We start from the raw sequence: 25,424 nt of genomic DNA, 5'->3' as shown, positions 1-25,424 counted from the left end.
GCTCTTGAAACATTTTTTTGAGGGGAGGAATAACTTACAGTCCTTTCTTTCCTAGCCTTTGGTTTTACTGCAGTTCTCAGGAATAAAGTGGAATGTAGCATTAGGGTCTAGTGTCTTTGATGGCCTCATCATCTAATCATAGGTTTAACATTACTCATTTGCTGGCTCCAGGAATTCCTGCCATTAAGGGCCCTAGAGATGAAACTTTGCCTCAAATATTGATTGAAAGGAAGAGAGAGAAATTTAAGCTCTTTCTGCAATGCTCTTTCTTTAGACATCTCAGTAAAGCTATGTAACAAATGCAACAAAAATCAATTTGTTATTTTTATGACTACTATACATGTTGGGTTTTATTTTAAAGTATTTTAAAAATAAGATTCACTTTATACCTGGAGTAATGTGAAGAGCTTCATCATTTTAAAGCTTCAAACATTTATTTATTTTCTTCAGTGTTTGCTTGGAAGTACTAATTTCCATCTATCTAATTACTTGGGGAAATTGCAAGCTTGTAGTTTTTATACCCCATCTGATACTTCAGGGCTGTTTCCTTGACCTCTGTATAAGGAAGATTTTGTCTCCGGATGTCCATTTGTTAGTAAGCACTTCAGGAGCTAATGCTGTAGCGTTTGTTGGAGTCATGATAATTGTTTCTGCAGGAGCTGGTCAACAGGGGGCCGCAGTGGTGCCAATTGCAGTCTCCTCCCCTCACCTTCCTGACTCCTGGAGTATTGCTTCTGAACTGTTGCATCTCCACAGAATATTGTGGTTTACCCTACAGGTGTAAACGAACCACTCTGTAGTCATATTCACCTGCAGGGAATTTATTATTTTTTTTTTAATTGTAATCCAGCCTAACGCTGGCAGAAATTGGAATTAGGGTTTTAGGAGATGTTTTCTGCAACAAATGAGGATAATTACTCTCTATAAAAAGAAGAGATAGTGCTACGTGAGTTTTTCCAAATGATAAATCGAGCAATATGAACTGGAAAGACTATATAAAGTACTGTGGTTTTTTCAATAATCCCAGTGTAAATAAGGCTTTTCTTTCTAACATGGGTAAATCCTTCACATTCAAATTGAATGACAATTTACAGATTATGTAGGAAAGTTTGAAATGTGTCACTCAAAAGATAGATGATGATAATGAAAACCTTTGAAAAGTACAATTTTGTTTGCACAGAACAGAGTAACTTTAGACATTGAAAAGGAAAGGGAAATGCAAAGTTTGTTTTCCTTTCATTTGCTACAGCAAATTAGATGCTTTTATGCTTTTTATGTTGGAAATTCCATGTTAACGACTACAGATTAGCAAGGATGTCAGAATTTTTTTTCTTATCTGAGCTCCTGAATAAAATCAACATTGCCAGCGGCTCACATCCAAGGTATGGTCTAAATTTACATGAAATATCACATTACAAATGTCTGAAGGTACATGTCATGGATAATTCAGTTCATATGGGCAGCCTTTTAGGCTCTGAGGAATATGCAATCAAGCCTTTGCCCCAAAGGAATTTGGAGTTTCTGTGAAAAATACATTTTAAGTTTTAAAGGAACTCGTGTATGGATGGTACATCATTTGTAGGTTTGGGGGAGAGCAAAAAGCACTGTTCTGTGTTTTCAGAATTTTTCTTTGTACTGTCACTTGTATTATATTTTTTTCCTAGTATCACATACTGCACTAGATTAAAATTTAGGTTGATTTGAAGGCTTTCTTTTCTGTATTTCTTATATAACCTGCAATGACACTTCCAAGTATTTGAAAAAATTTTCTAGATAATTGATAATAAACATAAATTGATATTCACTTCTCCTAAAATAAGCATTTTTATTTGGATTTAGTTCATTTTAACATAAAATGGATGAAGATGTGTTATGTTTGACAAGATCTGTGCTTGATTAGCTGGTCTTTGTTCCCTCAGCCTAGTTGAGCATGTCACAGCTGTGTTGCTGTTGGAGTGGCAGATTTCTTCAATAAACCATGCAGTTAAAAAAAATACATCAATTATTGCAGTGTAGTTCCTTCTTACATCAGATTTAGATTTCAATTACTTTTTTTCTTATTCTTTTTTCTTTTCTTTTTTTTTCCCTCTAACCAAAACACTACAATAGTTTCTAATTACTTCCAGATCTTTTGCGGATTCTTCTTTCTGGGGACACAGCTTCTGAAGAAATTGAGTAGTTGTGTCGCAAAGGAGTTTTATCTCATGCCACTTGTATTTTTCTGTATCTTATCTATTAACAAGGGAAATTTATTTTCTTAAACAGAAAATACTGACTTATTATTTAAGATATCTTGCTACTTGATCTCTTTAAAAATACAATTATTATAAGGGTAAATAGTTACTTTTGAAAAAAATACTATGTCATTTGTGACTTTGTAATATACATCAAATATCTGACAAATTTCTGGATTTAGTTGTTTTCAATACATCATTCATTCTGTATTGCCTTTCCACCTATGCTAGAAATTGGGTGAAGACTGTAATTTTGCAGCCTCCAAAGGAAATATCAAAACTAAAAGGGAAATAATGTGCTTTTAAATCACCATGTTGAGGAAGAAGATTTGTTTAAGGTGCTATCCTTTGTAAACAGACTTTTATTCAGGAAAAAGACTGTGTTAAGGTATTAATTTCCAAAAAGTGCTTTACTTAAGACTGGCAAACTTTTTACTTAACTTTTTACTTAAAACTTAATAGGAGATTGTCAAAGAAATGATGACATCTAAGTCCCTCTTATAATTAAGCTGTAAGTAGATTCAGAAAAGTGTTTATTTTAATGAAAAATTGTAGAACTTAACATGCCTTAAAGCAAGCTATACCAAGAGTATATCCATAACTTGAAAAAACCCAGTACATAACTAATTAAATTGAGCTTCAGCTAAGCTTTTCAAATGTTGGTTAGCAGTGTGAGCTTCATAAATGAGTTGTGTCTGTCCAAATTGTCTTTTCTATTGACCTGGAAACTTAGAAGCTGCTTGGGCTGAGTCCAGCCTTGTCTCTCTGTATCACAAGCCATTTTTCCATATATGCTTAAACAAAGATCTCGGAAGGACCTGCTCCCATGCAGCAGACTTCATAAAACACTTTCCAGGAGTTTAACACCTGTAAAACAGTAGCTGTACACTACTATAGATATGCTATAGCAGTCAGAAGTGGCAAAATGATGCAGACAGTGGCAGAGGGGAAGGCAAATAAGTGCAATGCCTCATTGTCCTAAGTGGCAGAAAAAAAATTTGAAACAATATCAAGAAAGTAATCCCACTCCAAGGAGACACGTAAAAACAAATGAACAAACAAAAAAATACCCAAAAGATGTGCCTGGCCACTGTAAATTTGAAGGAAATCCTCGCTGAGGAAATTTGGTGGTTATTTTGCCTGAGAATAGAGACAGACCCGTCAACCAGGCACTGCCAGGATTTCAGTAGACAACAGCTCATCTGAATGTGCATTCTGCCTCAAAGTATGGGATACCCCTTGTATTTCAGAAACTGGCAACTGCTTAACACAGAAACTAATCAGAAAAAAAGGTAAAATCTTTTTCTAGTCCCTACAGCTGACCAGAAGAAGCCCTGAAATGTGCAATTCGTGTAGTAGAAACAGTCCACAATTCTTAATATTAACATACTGTATTCAAGGCTTCCTATAAGAGTTTAAGGAGGAATTCTGCAGCTCTGCCCTGCAGAAACCTTTTACTTTCCATTATAGGTTTTTCTCTTTTGTAATATTTTTATCCATTTACTCTTGTTGGCAGTATTAGATTTAACCTAAATTATACTTCTTGGTCTCCCTCCAAAGGTATTCCTGGAGTTCTCATAGTCTTTAATTTTTGTTAAATAAGAGATAAACCCTTTCAGAGTAACTATGATAACGGAACAGTTACAGAAGTGTTTCCTATTTGTCTTTTTGACACCAACTGCAATAGGAAAGGCTGAAGATTAGTTAAATGATGACTGCTTCCCCTAAATGTAAGGAAAAACTTGCAAATTTATCTACTTAGGAAATTAAGTATGATATAATTTCAGTGGTTAAATTAGGGTTGATTATGCAAATTCCTATGAGGATATAATTTTTTAATCTTTATTTTCCTTACCATGAAACAAGTTGGGTTTTATCTTTGCTTGTGTTTTCCCATTTGTCCTGTTGCATTATCCAGTGTCTGGTTTTGTACTAGTGCAAATAGGAGACAATGCTGCATATAATATCACTGCAAAAATGTGAATTAAAATTTGGTTTTATAGAGGGGAATGATGCATAGCAACACACATGCAGAAACTCATTGTCTCAATAATTCTATTTTCCAGCATATCTTTAAAATATCTATCCTAACAAAGCATCTGCTACGCTACTTCCATCCTGCAGCTTCTTCTCTGCTAACCCCACTTTTGTACCACTGCTGATATTTGCAAGACTATCTCACAAATGTGTGTGAAAACTGCTCAGACATTTGTTCCCTGGTTTCATGGGTTAAGCTGACTAAGAGCCTTGTTCAACAGCCACCAGAGCTACTCAAAAAAAGGATTAAGGATTGAAAAATTGGGAGAAGAGAGAAGAGAGAAACACAACTTGTATTTTCATGGCAGCAAGCTGTAAATTCAGATCTCTTCATCTAATGGAATCATACTCTGAGGCTGCAGTTTTAGTGGTCAGTTTAGGCTTCTCTCTGGACAAGATCACACTTGCAGATGTATCATATCTTCTCCATGCCTAGCTCCATATTGCTGCTTCCTTTTCATCGATACATTTAATGGTGAAAAGAGTCACATCAAACCAAAAATTAACTCTGAGTAAAAAAGTTATTTTTAGCTATGCTTCTAGAGCAGCCACAAAACCTATAGCTTATAGCAGGTGGCAGATAGGATGGCTGGGGCTGTAGGAAAGACAGGCTGCCTCTGTGACAGTCAAGAATACAAGAAAGGAGTTTTGGCATTTGATGGGAGAAGTTAGAGCAAAAGTAAGTTAAAATGAACAAAAAGAACTCCACAGATTTTTCTACATTGGACAAGGCACTAGAAAGGTTTATGAAAATGTCAGCAGTGTAGCTCCAAAATGAGGCTTTGTAACTTCACATTTTACCACAGGCTCAAATTTAAATTCAATAACCAAATTCTTTGTAGGAGAAGCTAGCACTTTCTATAATATTCTTGTCCTATTTGGTCTACATAAAGGTCCATCAAGGAAGAAGTAATATTCCTATTGTGTCCTTTGCAGTATCAGATATGGTGCAGCTTGAACACATACTCAGGTTCTGACATTGGTTTTTGGGCTCTTCACAATCCACCACAAGGCCTTTACACAAATAGGTTGTTGCACACACTTTGTGTACTTTCCATATTGAACTCTAGCCCAAGCTACTGGAGAAGCAGAAAACCTTGCCCTTTATATATTTTTTGTGCTCTAAAAATTAAATGGTTTGTTCGAAGAGGGTTTTTCTGGGTTTTTTCGGTGTTTGTTTGGATTTTTTTGTGGTTTGGTTTGGTTTTGAGGTTTCTTTGAGGGCTTTTTTTTCCCCTCAGCATTTCTCACCTACTTTATGGAATTCTGGTAAATTATCTGGAAAATTATTTTCCAAAAGTTGATAATTGTGCATTACTTTTTTTTTTTTTTAAATACATATGCTAAAGGGGTGTCAGAGAGTTTTTTTTACATTAATTCCTTGTCTGTGTGGGGAATGTCTTCCAGCCCAATCTCAGTCTTCATCTTTGATCATCTGCTTCTGATAACTTGTCTTTCAAATGGAAACCATTAGAATATTCTTTCCTACTTGTTGAGCAATTTTTCTTTCTTCATCACTCTGTGAGGTGTCCTTAGAGATTCCCCTATATTCAGAAAACTAATTCTGGGTTTTGCTTTTAGTAAAAAGCAGGATGTTGTCTTTTTTATCTTATACCAGAGTTATCATGGAATTTCGAGTCCTTTCTCTTGCCTGTCCTTAACAAAGTATTTTTGTCAAAAAATTTCAAAGAATACACATCAGTGAGATGCTGAACTGAATAATTTCTGGATCAATGGCAAAACAGGCAGGATCAGAAAACTGTAAGAATCACCTTCCCCATATATCCTAATGTGGCAAGGGGTCTTCCCCTGACTTCTCAATAAAGCTGCCTACAATTAAGGAGGATCTTAAATCAGAAGGAAATACCAAAAAAATCAGTGTCGGTATTTCTTAAAGGGCTGAGAAGGAGTAGAAAGGTTTATTACTGGAGAACTTCATTATTAATAAATATACCATTGTTTTCAGGGGGGGTCACTATAATGAAGACAATATAAGGAGTAGTTTTCTGTACACCCAAAGATTTGTTTGTTTGTTTGTTTTGGAAGACTTCAAATTAGTTATTTACCTCTAACATCAAAGAGTGGTTGAGTAAAAAGTGGACTGGCTTTTAGGATTAATAGTCATACATAGCATACATATTGGTAGTAATAATTTTTTCATCTCTTTAAAAAAAATAAAAATTTCCAATCAGAAAGTAAGCTCTAGAAGTTGTGGAGATATGTGTATCTTGTAGCACAATCTTCTGTCTGTAGTAGAAGATATGCAGAACTTCTACAAGGTGATGAAGGTTAATTTTGTATAATCTAAATAAATTTGGCCATTTCCCTAGTGTTGTTTGAATAATATAAATGTTTTTGCAATTGCAGATTTTTTTTTTCTTCCAACATACTAATGAAATGTTCCTCTGGGAAAGTTTGACTTCATTTTCAAGATAAATTGGGCAATCAGAAGGGCAATGAGTCTGTGTGTTTCTAAGAAAGCGAAAAATTAACGTATTATTTCAAGTCGAGAAAACAGAGGAAAAATGAGGCTGTAGTCTTGTGAAATTGAAATTTAAAACTTTCTATTACCTTTGTATTATTAAATTCATATTCACGTAAATAGTGTTATGGAAGTTTCACATTCTTTTCCTTTCTGTGATTTGGCCAGAGGCCAGGAGTATTCAAACACTTGCAGATTTTCCTTCCAGGAGGATGTCATCAGTCATTCTGCAACTAGGTTATTGTGGGAAATAGCCACTTTTAAAATGGATGACCAATTACAAAAGCTTAAAATTTATCCCAAATTTATTGAAAAACTAGACCAAAAGTACATTTTATTTATCATCTAACAGCCGTATATATGTGAGTGTGGGAGAAGTATACAGGCATTGTTACTGGATTTCTTAGACATGATTCTCCTTCCAAATAATAATGCTAGGCTTTAAAACACCAGTATATTTAGGTAAATTCTTCTATGACTGGTAGGGACTGTTCTGTGATCTTAAATACAGTATAATAATCTCAAAAATTCATGAGACTGTGGCTTGAAATCAGTTTTCCTGTTTTTACCTGCTTTTAATGGACATGGTTTTCTGCCATAAAAAGCCCCACAAAACATTTTCTACATCTTGTAACATTTCTTTTGAATATTTTCTCCTCAATGAAGTAAAGCAAGTTATTGGTGACTTTTTGGTTATGAAGTATTGGTGATTTTAGGAGGTAACTCCACAACATGGAGTTCAAACCCAAGCTAAATTACATGTATGTTGTGAATTGCAAACACATTTTTATAGTTTCCATTTCATTCTCCAGATAAAAGCTAGCACCTGTTCAGCTCTATACAAGATTTTCCACCAAGCATATTCAAGAATCTAGAAAGAAGAAAGTTGATATAGTAAAATTTCATCTGTCTCAATAAGTTTTAATTAAAATGCAGTGATTGAAGAATAGAGGTGTCAACTGTGTTATCAATGTCTTAGACTAGAAAATTCACTAAATATTTAGTACAACAAAAAGAAAATAAACCTCAGATTAATTTAAGACATGGAGAAGAGAGAAGTTTAATGAAGATACAATTGAGTCATACAGTGGTACCTCTAGTTCAAGAGAATTGTAGGATGATTACTGCACCAGGTGTCTCTCCATTCAGTAACTGCACTTCTTTGAGAAACTTGAAATTTATGGCACAAATTTAGACTTCCTTGCAGAAAGTGGAAAGGGTGAGAGAACTCTGAGAATCACCATTCCTTTTTTTGTAATTATATCATTTAATTTTTAATATTATCACAGATATTTTTAAGACATTTTCTAGTCTTCATGAATAAAAATTTTAAAATTGTGAGCAAAAGATTATTTGGAAAGAAGTATACTATAGAGTAAAAGTAGTGCTTAACATGCCATACCAATCAGGAGCCACAAAGAAAGAAAGAGCAATGCATTTTTCTGTGGAAGTAGTTGTCTTGCACATGATTTTGTCGAAGGCATTTGTTACTTCAGCGTGTAATTGGCACCAGCATTTTTGAGGCACAGAAAATGCTTCCAGGTCTTGCTTTAAGGCTCAGAAGATTCATGATATGAGCTACACCAAAACCACACGAGACTGAGTGTAGTCATTCAAGCACTTAGCTGCTAATAACCAAACAACTATGTTGTGATTCTACTTGGCTATAGCATAAATCTTCCAAATACTGTCACTGCATCCATTTCATTTAGTACTGCTTCTTCCATCTTGAGGTTGAGAATGATTTCTTTGGAATCCAAGATAATATAAACAAAATTGCTCCACATCTTAATCCAGTTCTTAAAGTGCATGCAATGATACGGAATTGCAAATGTAATGCTGGTATTGCTAAGTGTTTCAATCTACTGTTTGCACCTTTTAAAAAGAAAATGGAAAAAAGAAAACCAGGTGCCTCTTCACATTAACAGGTCATCACATAGGATCATGAATCTGTAATGTTAAATTATGCCTAAAAGTGGGGGGAAATTGTAGTAGTAATAATTATTCCCTTATTTGTGAATTAATGGAGGGTTGAGAGTCTTCAGTGAGTCCTGTAGTAGCTACTTTGTAGTGAAACAGTGTGTGAGCCACGAATCCTGGTTCCCTTCTGGTTCTGCATCATTGTGGTTTTCACTAGTTTTGGGTAGATAGTTGGGCAGGTTTCAAATATTTTTATCATTAATAATTTCATCAGATAAATTGATGAGATTTTCTACCTATGGACATGTAAGAAGAGATTTATTTGCTTCCATATAGATATCTTAATGACTTGTTAGGCATGCTAAGATATCTCAAATAAAATCCAGTTAGCCATTTTTCATGTCCTGCAGAATCTGAGACATTTGGACTGGGCAGGAACATCTGACAAAATATTTACAAAAATCTTTTGGTCTTTTGCAGATATAGGTGGACCCTCTGTTTCTCTTTAAAAGTTTAATTAGCATGCTAACTGCTTAAATGTCTAAGGTAGCCTTTTATCCTTTCTCCTCTCTCTTTTCAACTCCTTTCCTGGTTTGTTGTCATACCAGTTCTGCTTTCCTGACTGCAAAGTCATAGCAGCTGTGTTGCAGAAAAACATCTCAAAAGAAAATGCTAATAGTGGTTATTATAGCATACAGTAAAAGGCCCTGATAAAAAATTAAAAATGCTAAATTTCAAGCACTATCTCTGACCCAGGCTTTTGTTTCTTAAAATGTCTTGAAGTGCCTGTGTTTAGATAATCAAATTCTTTAATTCTTAGTTTCTCAGGGTGCTTTTCTACTCTACCAAGATGATTTAACTGCTTTCAAAAGTAATATCATTTGCTTTAGTTACTGGATTTGAAAAATAACAAAATCAACAGCACTGAAAAAAGGAGCTGTTACAGTGGTTTTCTAGCTCACAAGCTGGAGGCTTCAGTGCTGATACTCTGTGTTCCCTAACCAGGAGTTACCTGCTCAGCAATGGGTCAAGAATTTGTTAATTATTTGGTTGTTTTATTAGCCTGCCTTTCATGAAACCAATCATGAGTATAATCTTGTTGTTGGGTTTCTTTTAGGCTGGATGACTTGGTCAAATCGGTGAATTTTCATATAATCAGTAAGAAGCACTTTACTGATTAGTGACTAGATCTCACAACTATTCTTTGGGAAAATTTCCTTATCTGTGCAAAGCTATCTTTTTTCATCCATATTAGGAAACAAGCATTGGGAATTTCTGCCTGATTTTTTACTCTTGGAAAAAATTAAATGTAAATTGAATAGTTCTGTAACTGTAACCCTCAACCCATTGATAACATGAAGTTGCAAACTAGGAAATCTCTCTGTGAACTGCAATCCAGATAATGTATTTTGATTTGTTTTTCATTATGATGAAGAAGAAATGTTTATAGCTCTTAAAAAAAAGATTTAAGGAATTCTTACAAAAGAAAGTGATCTTTACTTTTCAGACAGAGAGAGATCAACCCTTTTTCATCTCAAGTATCAGAAGTCTTTTGGTGTGATAGAGTCAGTGGGTTGTAGGACAAAAACTGTTTGTGATGCATTGAGAAACTTCTCTTTAACTTTGTGGTATAGGAAATAAAAGCCTGTTATCATTTAATATAAATCAGGTGGTTTAAATTGGTTTGAAGTTTCATCTTGGAAACCCATAGTAAAAGTAAAAGAATTTAAAAAATGTGTTTTGTTATCGCTGGCTAGTTTTGTTTTCACGTATAATTGGAAAGAAGCAAAAATTGAACTGCAGGAGGGATGGATGTAACACAGATTATAGCCTGTTTTATATAATAAAATGTACAAGGTGAAGCAACATGAAGAAGATACTTTGCTGCACTAATGCTCATTGGGCAACTGCATGAACTGGAGAAACAACATACGTGTTCATTTTCCTTAGACAAGAAAACTAGAGCTTGCTTAAAGGTGAAACAGAAAACATGACCACCTACAATTTATTTGAAAATCAGAATGAATTACAGTTTTAAAACTGTAAAAAAAACTCAGATCATTCTTCTTTAGGAGGGAGGGGGAAATTAAGAAGTTCAGCCTCAATTCAATCTCCTTAGGAAGTGATCAGAATCAGCTTCAAAAATGTGTTTTAAAATCGTTGGATTTTGATCATGTTATATTTTATCTTCTTAGGAATGGCAAAATTCTATTCAGAAGAATGCAGGACTTGCATTTATTGAGCTCATCAATGAAGGAAGGTAATGAATTTTAAAGCTTTCAAACGAGTAGCCATTTTGCATTTATTCCATTGGGTGATAATACTTCCTCACCATCTGTTCCAAAAAGATTGTGAAAAGGCCATGTAATTAAGAGATTTACTGTGTAGATACTTTATATACTAAATATTTAATTTGTAAGTGTGTAAATTTTGAATCTTTTGTTTATTGACGGCAGGAAATAGAGTTCCCTTGAACTGTATATAAGTATTTAAGTTTAGGGTTGTTTGAGAATTGAACCACCATTCTCCAGAGCAGCAAGGTTGTTTTACCCAGGCAGTCCAGGGAGCCCAATCTGTAAAACCATCTGCTGCTCCATCTGTTTTAGGAGCACAGCATTCATTTTACAGATGTACTTCTCTATACTATCATTTCATGGTTATTTTATCTAGAATTTCCAGTCCAATTTGAGCCCTGTAAACCACATATGACATGTTTATATGAGCTTCCTTGATTTTGAAATTTTTAATGAAATTTATTATCAGTCCTCAAGTAATTTTAATTCTGTATGTTCTACTCTGTGCATTGTTTTTTTGATACTTCCAGCCAGCTGGGAACCAAGGGGAGACTCTTTGGTCCTTCTGGTAATGGAGTACCCAGGACAAACAAAACCACTTGTGCTACATGTCTGATTTGTATCGGCCAATACATTAAATCCACTTGAATCTACACATTTTGTTGTGTGTAGCTAAAAAAAAAAGAAATAACAATATGTCTGTTGAAGAGATGTTTTCATTTTATGTGATTTCTTATTTTCACCGATGATAACTCATCACCAAAGTGAAGTATGAAATCTTCTCTTTATTGTAGGATATTTTTTGTCTAGCTGATATTTCAGTGGTTAAATCATGATTTTATTTGAAATGAAATTTAGAAAACATCAGAGTTTAGAAATACAGGAATATGAGTATCAAAAAAACCAGGAGCAGGTAGCTTATTACCCAGTATTTGCATGGTGTAAATTCTCCTAGATTCCCTATGCACACTGAAGTTGTACTGCCATACAGCAGTAGGAAATGTAAGTCCCTCCATTGGAAATTCTTGTTATGAAGTGCAAATATGAGTTTTTACACCATAATAGGGCTCAGCTGAGTGGGTCATGTACTGAAAATTGTACAACAAATATTACCTGGCAACAGACTGAATAATTATAGTAAGCTTATGTTCTTGGATAGTAATATACATTTGGACCTTTTTCTATTTTCTCAGCCAGGGTATTGAGGTCAGATATTATTGTATGCTCCCTATTGATAAAACCACCGTTCTGAACAAATCCCATACCTGCATATTTTTAGTGGTCAGGTATTAAGATACCAGTGGTCCTTCTAATCCCCTCTAACAATGACTTTTCAAGATAGCATTTAAGAGCTGCTGCTTAAATCCAGTCGACGGACTGTCTGATCAAACTGCCCTTGGACACATGGTCCTCCATATACTTTTCTCAGAAAGGTGTTTTAGAAAAGTGTGTGTACATTGCTGGAATGCTCTTCTTTGCAATCAGCCCATTTGTTGTTAATTTACCCTTTTGGGGACAAAGATAACAATCCTTTAACTGAAAATTGTTATAAATATTTATTCTGCTTAATAGCTAAACTTGTGAATGCAATTCATCAATCATAGCTAGAGAATGCAATTGTGCAGTTGTCAACAATTAACAGGACATAAACAGTTGATGAATGTGCAGCTGAATTAAAGTGCTCCCTAGGATAACCTGAAATTATAAACTGGATCATTTAAAGGAATCTAACAAAGGATCTTTATAATTAAAACAAAGCAGGGTTAATGGGATGTAAAATTGCATATAATCACTGCGCATTAATGATCGAATTTTAAATTATTAAAAGCAAAATGAAGACTAAGAATATTTTGAAGGACTTTCTGGGTAAGATTTTGAGAGACCTGGGTAATAAATCAAAGTTTTGAGAAAGATTTTTCTTTTGAATATGGATGAAAACGTTTAGGTGTAATGCAGACCACCTTGGTTTTAATATCGTCAATTAGACATGTATATTTTAATATGTGGATGCTATAAGGTGATTTTCTCTTGTTGTTTTTTCTTGAAATAATTCAAATGCCTTTTGGATCTTTGACTATATTAGAAATGCTCTGAAATAAAATATTTCAGTTTATTTATAGTTTAAACAATGGCATCTATATTCCTGTGTCTTTAACAAACTGGAGTTTCATTTTAAATTGGTTGATTTACTGTGTTTCAGAGGTTTTTTGGTGTAGATATTGGTTTTTAGGAAGATCTGAATAACACATATTTTTGGAATTCAATATACAAACACTGATACAGCTTTCTGAAAACAGGACTGCTGTAGCAGCTTTTAGTGCAACAAGAGATTTGACTATAGATTTAAATTAATACTTTCAAGGTATGTAATACACCTGAAAGATTTAGTGACATCCTGGTTATGATCTTGAATTTTCTGCTTCTATTTAATCAGTCTCCTGCTATGAATGTGTGATGTTGAGGGTATCACACATGTAAAGAGCTTCACTGACAGCAGCTTAATTAGGATTTCAGATTTACATTGGGGTATACACATAAGTAGTCTTCATAATTTTAGACCTGGATGCATCTGCAATGTTGGCTGTGAAAGGAGACATGAAAAGACTTCTTTAGGAATGATATGTGTGGGAAACTAAAGCCCACATTTAAGTGGAGTAGTGATGGATGAGGTTGAAAGGAAATGCTGCTTGCTGACAAAAACAAGAGAGAAGAGTACCCACCTCAAGTAAATATGTATACCAATGCATACATCTTGGGCAGCTAGGAGTAGAAATTACTCCACATGCAATCAGAAAACTATGACATCATTGGAATGAATGAATAAGATTTGGTGGGACAGCCTGCACTGCATGACAGAAGTGCTGCAATGGACAATTTCCTTGGAAAAGACAGCCAGAGAAAGCAATGAGAGTGTGTGGCTTTCTCTGTGAAGAAGCAGCTCAGAATTTTGAAGTTCTTTTTTTGGGAAAACAGTCTGGTGGATAACTTGCAGGACAGGATGAGAGAAGAGTCCAATAAGGGTGACATCATGGTAAGAGTTGGTTACAGACCACTCATTGAGGGAGAAGGAGAGGGAAAGGAAGAAGCATTCTTTACACAAATTGAAGAAGTATCTGGATCACAAACTGTGGCTCCCCATGAGGGTCTTGAATCTTCCTGACAACCTCTGGAAGTGCAACAAGGTGGGATGCATGTAGGTGAGACAGTTACTGGAGAGTGCTGGGGATGACTTCTTGATACAGGATGAGACAGGTAAAAGTGACACACAGCTGAATCTGCTATTTACCAGCAAGCAAGAATTATTTTTGAATGTGGTAATTAATGGCATGTTTGGCTGTAGTTGCCATGAAACAGTGGTGTTCAAGGCCCTGAGGGAAGTGAGAATTGAGAGTAGCAGAATACAGATTCCATGAGCACAAATTTTAGCCTATTAAGGAAACTGGTCGGTAGGACCCCATGGGAGGCAAATGTGTATGTCAAGGCAGCTCTGAAAGGTGCCAGGCTTTTAATTACAGCATCATCCAAGTGCAGGAATGGGGAAAAAAGTAAATGTATCAAGAGAGTGGTTCAGCCAGCAAAGGAAATTATAGTAGAACTCTGATGCATAAAGAGGGTATACAGGAGGTGGAACTAGAAGCTGGCTAGAAAGAAGGAATTTAGAAACACTTCATGAGCATGTAAGGAATATTGTCAAGACAGCCAGCTGGAAATGAAACTTGGAAGAGATATCAAGAACAACAAGAGCTTTGTAAGTAGGCTGACCAAGAGGAATGTCTTGTTGCTGAATGGGATGGTTGATTTAGTCACACATCTGTCTGAGATGCTCAGTGACTTACTTGCCTCAGTCTTCACTAAGGTTTATCAAGGCTCTGTCTTTAGTGAAAGGGTTCAAGGAGGACATCTACCAACAGTGGATAAGCTTTGAGTAAAGAATTCCTTGAGACAACTTGTCCCATACAAGCCCATAATACCTGATGGGGTACATCTGATGGTCATGGAGTCCTTGAGAGGATGATCACCAGTCCAAGAAGTTAAGGAAATTGGAGCAGGTCACAGGTGCCTGGAGAAAGGCATATGTTGTACCCGTCTTTAAAGCAGTCCTCAAAGTCCAGTGAAAAGCCCATCATTTTTTCTTCTGTCACCTGGAAAACCATGTAGCAAGTACCTCTGAAACACATTCTGGCTGCTTGGAAGAGAAGATAATTGAGAACAGTCAACATGGATTTACAAAAGCTAAACCATCCATGGCCAACTTGTTTGCCTTCTATGATAAAACAATCAGATTTGTGGGCATGGGAATAGCAATGACCATAATTTACCTTGATACTGGAAAGGTCCCACAATACTTATGCATCAGTTAGAACTCTACATTCTGAATGAATGCACAGCTAAACGGGTAAAAAATTTACTACTTAAATGGTGTCTGAGAGTTATGGTTAATTGTTTGTATCTTAGCTTGATGTTTTTGTCGAGAGGAGTATCTCAGGGATCTATCCTGCCTAAGAGATGGATTCTACAGGTCATTATCTATTAGTCTATTAGAGCTAAATCGCTACCTCATCATCCATTTCCTTCCCCCTTTATGCTTTCACGACACTCACCTCTTTAAAGAGCTGATCTTGTTCCTTTCATTTAAAATATTTTCCTTTACTTTTTCACATAATTTCTTCATTTTAAATAGTAGTCTAATTCTAATATAAATTTAAGGCAACATGAGACTGTATTTAATCTCAGATTTAAAATGGTAAGCTCTGCTCCCATAATTTCATCTCTGTACCTAAGTCTGCTTTTTGACTTTAGCCATGAAAATATTTATTTTAGCATATCCATTTACCTGGACCTCTGAGCATACTTAAAATTCACAAGAAGCCGTTTTCTTTTAAAACTTGTTTTGTTGAAATATTTTGAAAAAATAACAGAATGTTTAAATAGTCTGGAATTAGTGTTTGTTTAAATTTGGAAGAATTGCTGATTCAATCCTGAAAGGAGGCTCACAAAGACTTATATTTTTTCCATGTTACCTCAGCTTGGATTGTTGTGTAACTGCATCAAGATTTCTTTTGGACATCTGCTGTTGCAGTTTGGCAGTTCTGATATGTCTGGTTTGTGGTAAATTAGTTCACAGCCATTATTCAGTGTGTGCAATATTTAAATGTTCAGACATGTGTTAAAAGAAATATCTATAGTGCCCCTTTCCATATTTGATTTATGATGTGCATCTGCATTTGGATCTCTAAATAACCTTCAAAGAACTAATTTAGTAGTAACTCTTCCGTGTTTCTGTTTTGATAATGATCTTGATTATGGGACAGAATGAGGACCTCACCTGAATCATCCAAGAATGCAAGATATTTGGTCTTCAGACCATATGGAGCTCAGGGATACCAGAACAACTTGATTCTAGTCTGATGTGCAAAATCCAGTATATGCAAATACAGTCAGAAAATGACACTGGGGAAGCAGTGGCGCTCAGAAACAATAAATAAATAAGAACAAAGGTGTTTGATTATCCTTTGACAGCTATAACCAAATTCTGGTGCTTTATTGTCACCCTCACCAAATGTAACTTTTGGTTGGAGGAATTCTTTATTAATTGTGTGCGGCTGTTTTATGGGAATTTATCCTAGATGTCATCTTCCTTTAGCAGAGGATTCATGTCACAGATACTTCGGTAAAACTGGGCACTGAATGTCTGTGTTTCTGCTCCAGCTAATGCTTGAGTTCCTTGTTTAGATGTGCTTTTTTATAGTCTCACATTCCTTACTATAGCTGTCCTTGTCCTACCTCCAGACTAGTAGTTTGTGTTAGACAAAGCTTACATTGTTATGGTAACCACCTGTGTACTTGTGGGGTCAGCACCCCCACAGTTCTGAGATCTGTTAGAGGTTTTGACGTATCCTCTCACCTTCTAGCATTGCCTGATCAGCTCATATCACAAAGCAGAGGCTGATTCTGAGATAAAGGCCATCCATCTCAGTTGTACCTGCTGGTCTTGGATGTTTACTGGATGTCACTATTTCAGAGACAGATTCCTCTTGATTTAGAAAATTCTTCTGCGAAATAAAAAATCTTTATGGGGAGTGGAATAGATTCTTAGTAGTCAATTCTGTGTTTCACTGAATCTGTTACAGCTTCTGTGACATTTCTGAAACAATAATAGTTGCTCTCCATTTATCATGTCAGTGTGCTCATGTTGTAGTACAATAGTCAGTGGCTGCATGCTATAATTTAAAACTTTTCCCTAGGGAATTCTTCATCATTGCTCTCTTGCAAGAAATGAGGCCTCTGTGTTAGACATTACTTTCCAAAGTTTATAGGAGTTTACTTTCAAAGTATTGATAGCAACACTACATCTTGTGGAACTTCAAACTCTTCAAGTTAGACTAGTTTATGAATCCTGTTACAGATACCAGGTGTGATAGATCTCATTTCTTATGAATGCCATTAAGAGCAATAATTGTCAAAACAACTGCTTGATGAAAATGTGGCACATTTCCAAGCTGGGGGGTTTTTTGTTGTTGTTGTTGTTGGGTTTTTTTGAATAATAAAGCTATGGGCATATGATGAAAGTAAGTCAGAGAAACATCTGTTTCCCTGGACATGTGAGTTGGCAGAGCTTCAGGAATGAGTAGAGGAAACAAGACCTTAGCTAAATTATAACAAATGTTCATTCAGTAATCTATTTTGAAAATTGCTGTTTGGGAATGATCTGGGATTTTAGTTTATTTCAAATGCAGGAAAGACTGGGTAACATAAACTCAATTGTTTTATCTATCAGCATAACAGCTGTGAGCCCTTTCTCTCTGTGTGAGATTATTACTAGGAACAACTGACTGCAGGACAGAAAAGCCAGGTTAGAATAGGTAGTGAGATAAGAATTTTCATCCCTCAATTCTAATAGGTGTACAAATAGCCCCCCAACACACATCTAGATTGTGTTGCAAGCATTTTATGCTTTTTACAGGTTTCCAATAAAGTTTGTGTATAGTTTTCTCACCATCTCTATTCCCAAAACTCTAAAAAAGTTCTCCCAGGCTCTGGCTATTTATCTGAATGACTTCATGGAATGCGGAACTCCGCAATCCATCCTTTTTAAATTCCAGTATCTGTAAAACAGGGGCTTCTGATTGATTAAATGTACTTTTTCACAAATTCCTTTAACCTCTTAGCACTCTTGAATTTTAAAGTAACTTTGCTGAGGACAGAATTCTGGAAAGCTAACTACATTGATTGAAAATTACTTCTTACCTACTCCCAAACAATATTTACGAATGAATATTTTTTATCTTAATAATAAGACTTTATAAATAAGTCTTATTTATAAATAGTCATGTACTGAAACTTGTCATCAGTCTGGCCTTGCTCATAAGTCTGAGATTCTTCCATTTCTAGGTTAAGGAGACTACACCGTTTATTTCTGCAGATACTTAAGCCCTGTCATGCTTATTATGAAGTACCAACTAATTTTAATTAGAGTTTTTTTCTATATATTCAGCTGAAAACTCTACAGCTATCTGAACAGAAAGCTCATCTCTCTGTAGAAAGATTTGATGCACAAGTGATTTCAGATTGCTTTGTTGGTGGATTCCTTACTGAAAATCTTTTGATTTGGTCTAAAACGAAGTCAAACCTCTTTCCTAGTAAAGGAATTTTAACTATGGTCTGTAAATTTGTGCTCATTAATAAAAATGAAGCTTGTCTGGATGAAGAGAAACCATAAGTTGCCAAGTCATGTTTAACCTCTACCTTATGCAGTAAGGATTGCCACACAAAGAGGAGATAAGATTTTTGCTGGTTATCAGTTCCTGGTTGAGATCAGCTCATCTGGCAAGCTCAGTTGTCTTAATTCTGGTAGAGTTTCAGTGGTTTAAGCAAATGAAGAAACAGTCACACAGGATAAAGCCAAACAGTTTTCAAGGTCAATGGCTTTGCTTTTTTTTTTGGTAGATCATGAATTACTGGAAACAAGTATAAAATGTACACCAAGCCTGTGGTGAAACTTCTCTTAAAACTCCTTAGCCCTTTGGAAGTACTACTTCTGTAGAGATTTTTAAGTATGACCAGAAGGCCTCATTCCTCACTGTCTCTACATTAGTACAGCTGCTAGGTCTGTTGAGGGTGGTGCTTGCTAAAACAGGATGAGGATTTACAAGGGTGAATGAGAGCAGTGGGTATAACTCAGCCACAGTGATAAGAAGATCTCAGTAAAGAATATGTTTTATTTCCAAAAGAGAGTAAAAATTGTATGGCTCGCAAATTTTCGATCATCCTTTTTTATACTTTTTTATACTCATTCTTTCTGCTTTAAAAATAGCTAAGGGTTAGATATAATAGAAAGGGTTATTGAAAGTGTTAAAGTCTACAGTTAAACTTGATCCAAGTTTTTTTGTCTTTATGTCTAAACAGAGGCCCCAGCATTTATGGTTTCCCTTGCCCTGCACACATATTAAATATTAGCTCAGGATAAGTGATTTCTTTCCTTGACAAATGGTAGAACACATCAAAGGAGGCAAGAATAGAGTTCAGATATTTCCATCTTACAGGTGTAAGGTCTAGTAATAATGACTTTCATTTCTAATAATAATGAATTTTACTTGTGGTGCTTCTAACACCAAACACCAGCTTTAGGGTTGAATTTGCTAGAAATTTCACAGTCTTAATATAAGAAACTCTGAAATTGTTTCCCTGATGATGCAAGAAGAAAAATCCCAGACCATGTTCTTCTTTCACAAAAAAAGAAACAGTTCTTCCTGATCTTGGACAGACCTGTCAGATCAATTCATCCTGAAAGATATTTCCTCCCTGCTGAGGGAGGAAGAGCAGAGCAGAGCAATTTTTAATAAAATGGCCAACCCTAGATATGGACTATAGGGACAAAAAACCAGTTGCTTTGATTCTTGCTGCCCAAAAAGATGTGAGCATTTTTAACAATATAGTGTTGTTTATGCTGCAATTTTATTATGCCACTCATGGTATTTTGTGGTCTTTACACAAGTCTTAAATTAAGGTGTCTGGCTGATAGCCTCAGTCTCAGTCCAGTCTTAATCTGTTTTTTCCTCCTTTTTAAGTGAGATTTATCTATTTCTGGTATCTTGAAAACTTGGAAGTGTGATGCACTTTTCACTCTAGTGTTTGAAAAAAACATGTGAGAGATATTGATACTAATTTGTAATTTTAATAGAATTTTACATATTCAGTAATGTCAGGACTTTTTAAGACTGAAGTTGGAATTTCTCTATCTAATGTTTTTAATGGTACAAATAAGAGTTTAAGCAGTTGTCTAGATTCTTTAAATGACAATGCAGTAGTCGTATTGAGACTGCTGTTAAAAACACCCTGAAAAGATATTTTCCATAAAGAACTTCTCCCTTCAATAATAAATGGATTTTTTTCCATTTAGTGTGATTTCTTTGAGCTTTTACAATGCAGAAAAATTTGGATAGAATTTTTTTTATTTCAACTAATTTGAAAATTTAATTACAGAAGCTTCATTGATTTTAATTTCTTCCATTGTAAGTAGATCTGCTGAAATATTTTATTTGAAGTACATCAAATAAAAAGGCTGATTCTGATTTTTCTTATTTTAGATTATTGTGTCATGCAATGAAAGACCATATAGTGCGTGTTGCAAATGAAGCAGAGTTTATTTTAAACCGACAAAGAGCTGAAGATGTCCACAAGCATGCTGAGTTTGAGGTAAGCCTGAGAGCTGGTGCATTTCTGGTTCTCTGTTTTCACTCAGATGTCGCCTGGACTGTAATTCCATGCAATAAAGATTTTATTTTTTTCTTCCAAGGAAGAAATTTACATTGAAAGCATTTCAAAACTAGGTTTTAAAAGCTTTGGTAAATGTCAAACACAAGGAATGGGTTTAATTTCTCATCTTGTCACTGAAATTCTTAAAAGCATTTACAGCTTGAAGAAATGCCTTAATCAGAATGTCTAATCTGATATGGCAGACCTTTAGGTTCATAAAGAACTTTTCTGATTTATTGAAAATAGTAATGCAAATCACATTACTAATTATTTTTGTTGAATTTTTTCAACGGTATGTATGACTTCAATTATAAAAGAAAGTAATTAATACACTTAAGGTACTTCATTTTGAATTTTGGAGCACTTTAGAATGCTTAATTGTTATAATTTATATAGTGAAATATGATACTGCATATATTTCTTGGTAGTTAGGAATCATTAACCATTGACAGTAAGCTTCACTATTGGAAGACAGAGCAGCAGACTCCCATAACTCTTTAATGTCTATAATTCTCATTCTGAAGACACTCAATTGCTTTATCATCAATGAGTGTTACAGCATACAATTTAAAATACATTGCTTGAAATTGATCCAGATGCTAAACCCCCTGGTTTTAAAATGTCTGCAGTTTAATTGGTTTCCAATTGTTTCTACAGGACTATTTTTTTCCTATTTAAAAAAATCATGCAAAAGTGATGGAGTAAATTTAAAAATTCTTTTTTGACAGAATTTTATCATAACTTTATGGGTTTGCATTTTTATGGAGTTTTATACAGCATTTCACCACTGTTTTTTATCATTTCTGAACCTGCCCTGTGTTTGCATACATTTGTGTAGCTGTAAGTATATATGTGCAGTCATATATTTCCATGTTTTACTGCTCAAGTGACCTAACATGGGGATTAAGATAGACTGATCTAGTATTGATGATAATAAATAACTATATCAATTTATTAATCTGTCAGAAAATGTCAACAAGCACCTGGTGGCTAGAAATAGGATCCAGTAATCTTTGTTTCGATGAGGTTTTTATCTTCTTGAAACAGCTCTCTTAAATGTGCACTTTGATGTAGTAGTTTTTGTGCTCCTTGACCTAGCTGAAAAGTGTGAGACACAGAGATATCTGTTGTCATTTTGAATACACATAACCTTTACTTCATTTTGTCAGAGCAGACAGCAGACACTTGTCATATGGGATTGCAACAACTTTATTACCAAGCTTATACTGGATATTTTGAACATAGATAAAATCACATTTACAATTAAGTGTATGTCAGAGCGAAGTTTTATATTGCCTCAACAATAAATAACATTTGATATCTATCAGAGCATCATGCAGTAACCTAAGATGACAATGGAAGATTGAGTTATCTGCTCTTTGAAGAATACATTGAGGTATAAGATCTGTCAGAACTCTAGACAAAATGAGAATATTCAATTAACTTCCAGCTTCTGTTAGCAAATAGGATTTAGAATATTAACTAAATTCCCTAAAGGAATAGCCTCAAGCCTGTCTTATTGTCTGGTAAGGAAACCAACGCATTTTTCGTATATGAAAATTTTCATTACATTTGTTGTAGGAAAAGCCTCACATACACATTTTAGATGAATAAGTTAAAAATTGCAAGTCATAAAAGAAAATTGTAAAATGTAGACTGTTTTAAATGTGAAATCCACAAGTACTTAAATAAGGTGATGGTTAAAGTCTGAAAGAATGCTTTATATATTGTCTTTAATAACGGTGGGAATATAACTGAACATTTTATTTTTCATCTTACTTAAAAGCAGTAGGGACAGAAATTTCTGGTAGTTTTCTGTTACATAACTGTATATCTGTCATTTTGTTTTAATAAACTATATAGGTATATGTTCTGGGGTTTAGTACACGTTAATCATTACTCGGAGCTAGAGAGGTGCATGACTATTTTATTTTATTTCTGCCCTTTAAACTCTAATTGAATCATTATGGGTGAAATTATTTGGTCCAAGCTGCCCCAAGTAACTGTGTCTCCTGCACAGAGGGGAGGCCATGGACCATCATCCAAATTTTATTCTGTTACTCCAGTTGTAGTCACAGCCAGGGAAATTCCTCCCAGAATGGGTACTTCACAGTTAACTTTCATTTTGTTAACCTTTGTAATTGTTCAGGAAGAAAAATGAAAATTTAATTTTACTGTCCAATGAGCTGGTGAAATATTAACCTCATTACTAAGGCAGATCATTGTACTAATTGGTGCCTCCCTGTACAAGAAGATAAATTGAAAAATGAATTAACCCTTTATGAATTAGTGTAACCATTGTTCTTTCCCAGATAGATTACTTGAAATAATGTCCATAAACACAATGGAAATACCAGTGTAAAAATCGTGCATAATGCTAATGTGATCTGTACTAAAAGGGTATCATGCAGAAATATGAAGAATAAAATATAAAGTATGAGGTTAATTTTAATTGCTCTTTTAAATACTAGAAAATTGGATTCTAATCAGCATTATTACAGCATTGAGTGTTGGTTAAACATTCTAAAATGGTGCACAAAAACTGTAAGTGCAAAAATATGTCTTAAGATATTTGTTAAATTTGCTATTTTGAGAATAATCTAGCCTTTGTAATTTATACCTAGAAAATTATACTTATTGTTGTGGATTTATTTTGATTACTCTGGCTATGTTCCCTTTTTTTTAGACGTTTTGAAAGAATTTTTACTTGGAGGAGAAATTGAGTTTGAACTTAGCATGATTTTGAGAAAAGAAATGGAAAAATATTGTCCTTATATATAAAGAAAGGATTTTTAAAAACAAAAATACACTATAGGATTCTGGCAGTTTAGAAACAAATTTGCTTGAAGGTGAATAACTACAGCATTTATTTTAAAGGTAGTTTTCTCTCAAAAGAAACATGATGGAAATATTATATGTTTTTCAGTTTAAAATATGAGTGATTTTTTATCCATTAGGGTTTTTAGAAGTGGTAGTATGTTATCAAAATTTTTCATGTTGTGGTATGAAATAAAAAATATATTTCTTAGGTTTGTAGTTTAGCATCCATAGTAATAAAAAAAATCTAATAACTTTTTAATTTTAGTAAATTTAATTTTAATGTAATTTTAAAATCAAAACCAGTGTACATAATTTTTCTTCTATATTATCCTATGTCTGTTAGAGCTGTATTTTATACCTGAGAACACATGAAACATTTACAAAGAATGGCTAGCTTTTAAGGCATCTCCATGGCCACACATATACACACAGAAATATATGGCTAAATGTTTTTCATTGCGATTCTGTTGTCTTTGGCCTTGGTATTTTAATTTTTACGCATTCTAACTGAGTGCTTTTTCATGGATAATATAAAGTAGTAGAACCATTTCAATTGAATGGTGTTGTGGTTTAGAAATAGTACTACTGAACAATTCAGTGTCTCCTAAACCAGACACTCTTTTCTTGCTTCCCCACCCCTTCCAGGGTGGAGTTGAGAACTGGAGACACAAAAGGTGAAAATCACAAGATGAGATAAGAACGGTTTACTGGAAACAGCAATGAGATAAGAAAGAGAACAGTAACAGCAACAATATTAAGAACAAAAGTTCTAAGACAAAGAATTGTTTATACAGAAAGTAGAATGATACTGGGCTGTTTCACCTGCCACCCTTTTTCCCAGACAAGAGAGACAGTGTCCCTTACTCCTGCCCCTGGCAAGTGACATGAGATGGTATCAAATAACATTAGGGTTTGGACATGCCTCCCTCCTGGCTACTGTAAAAAAATTAACCCTGTCCTGGATGAAACTAGGACAAATGACATGTCCTAGTCTTCTGAAAAGTATTTCAATAAGCTCTTTTTATATTGGAAGAGTTTAATAAATAATAATTTTAAGGTGATCACAGATAGCCTGTCTTTGAAGTGGATGTGCTTTCATTCCCAGTCGCAGTGTGCTCAGTATGCTGCTGACCGGAGAGAGGAGGAGAAGATGTGTGATCACCTCATCAGTGCTGCTAAGCATCGAGACCATGTTACAGCCAACCAGCTGAAACAGAAGATACTCAACATACTAACGAATAAGCATGGTGCCTGGGGAGCTGTTTCTCACAGGTAAGCTGCAAATGTAAAAAATGTGAGGCTTTAAATGTTGCTTTCAAAGTTTGAGAGAAGCAGGCATTGTAAAACTGAAATATGATTTTATTAGGAGTTTAAATGTACTTAAATGTAGCATGTGGAAAGCTGAACATAACCAAAGTGCAGCTCAATTAAGCAGGTATTCCTGTTAAAAAAATTAAAACCCAAAAAATATATAATTTCTTCTGTAACTGATATGGTATTTGAGGCTTTATTAAGAGCTGTATTGAGTACTGTTTTTAAAAGTTCATTCTATTCAACATAGAGGTGAAATTAAACATTTCCATATATCATGCCAAAAATAATAGCCTTGCTCTTCTGAATCACAAAAATAGCCAGTGGCTAAGGTGCTGACCCTCATGTGGAAGACTTGAGCTGAAATTGCTCCTTTCCTTCATTCAGAGCAAGGTCTTGAACCTGGGTCTGTCACGTGAATGCTCTGTCTGTGAAAGTAGAGACTGCCAAGTATCTCCCTTGTTTGTGCATTCTAGCCAAAACCACTTGATTATTTATTCAGAGTGAAACAACTCAAACAAAAGAAATCAAGGAAGTCCTGCTCCCAGATAACCAAAATTTTGCAGTTTG

General features: G+C 34.7%; 1 protein-coding gene across 8 annotated transcripts in view; it reads left to right on the top strand.

Moving 5' to 3' along the window:
• The window catches only part of NBEA (neurobeachin), a 470,218-nt gene that overhangs the window by 218,279 nt on the left and 226,515 nt on the right, over positions 1–25,424 (top strand). For all 8 annotated transcript variants that reach the window (XM_085061526.1, XM_085061583.1, XM_085061573.1 and 5 more), the window contains 3 exons: positions 10,869–10,933; positions 20,555–20,663; positions 24,649–24,815. In XM_085061526.1, coding sequence (XP_084917652.1) covers positions 10,869–10,933; positions 20,555–20,663; positions 24,649–24,815 — 341 coding nt within the window. The remainder of the gene's footprint in view (positions 1–10,868; positions 10,934–20,554; positions 20,664–24,648; positions 24,816–25,424) is intronic.

Source organism: Lichenostomus cassidix, chromosome 1 (assembly GCF_008360975.1).
Source record: "Lichenostomus cassidix isolate B80296 chromosome 1, HeHo_3.0, whole genome shotgun sequence".
In the NCBI taxonomy this organism is placed as follows: domain Eukaryota; kingdom Metazoa; phylum Chordata; class Aves; order Passeriformes; family Meliphagidae; genus Lichenostomus; species Lichenostomus cassidix.
Note: the sequence above shows the minus strand (reverse complement) of the source record. Positions and strands in the feature narration are given on the sequence as shown.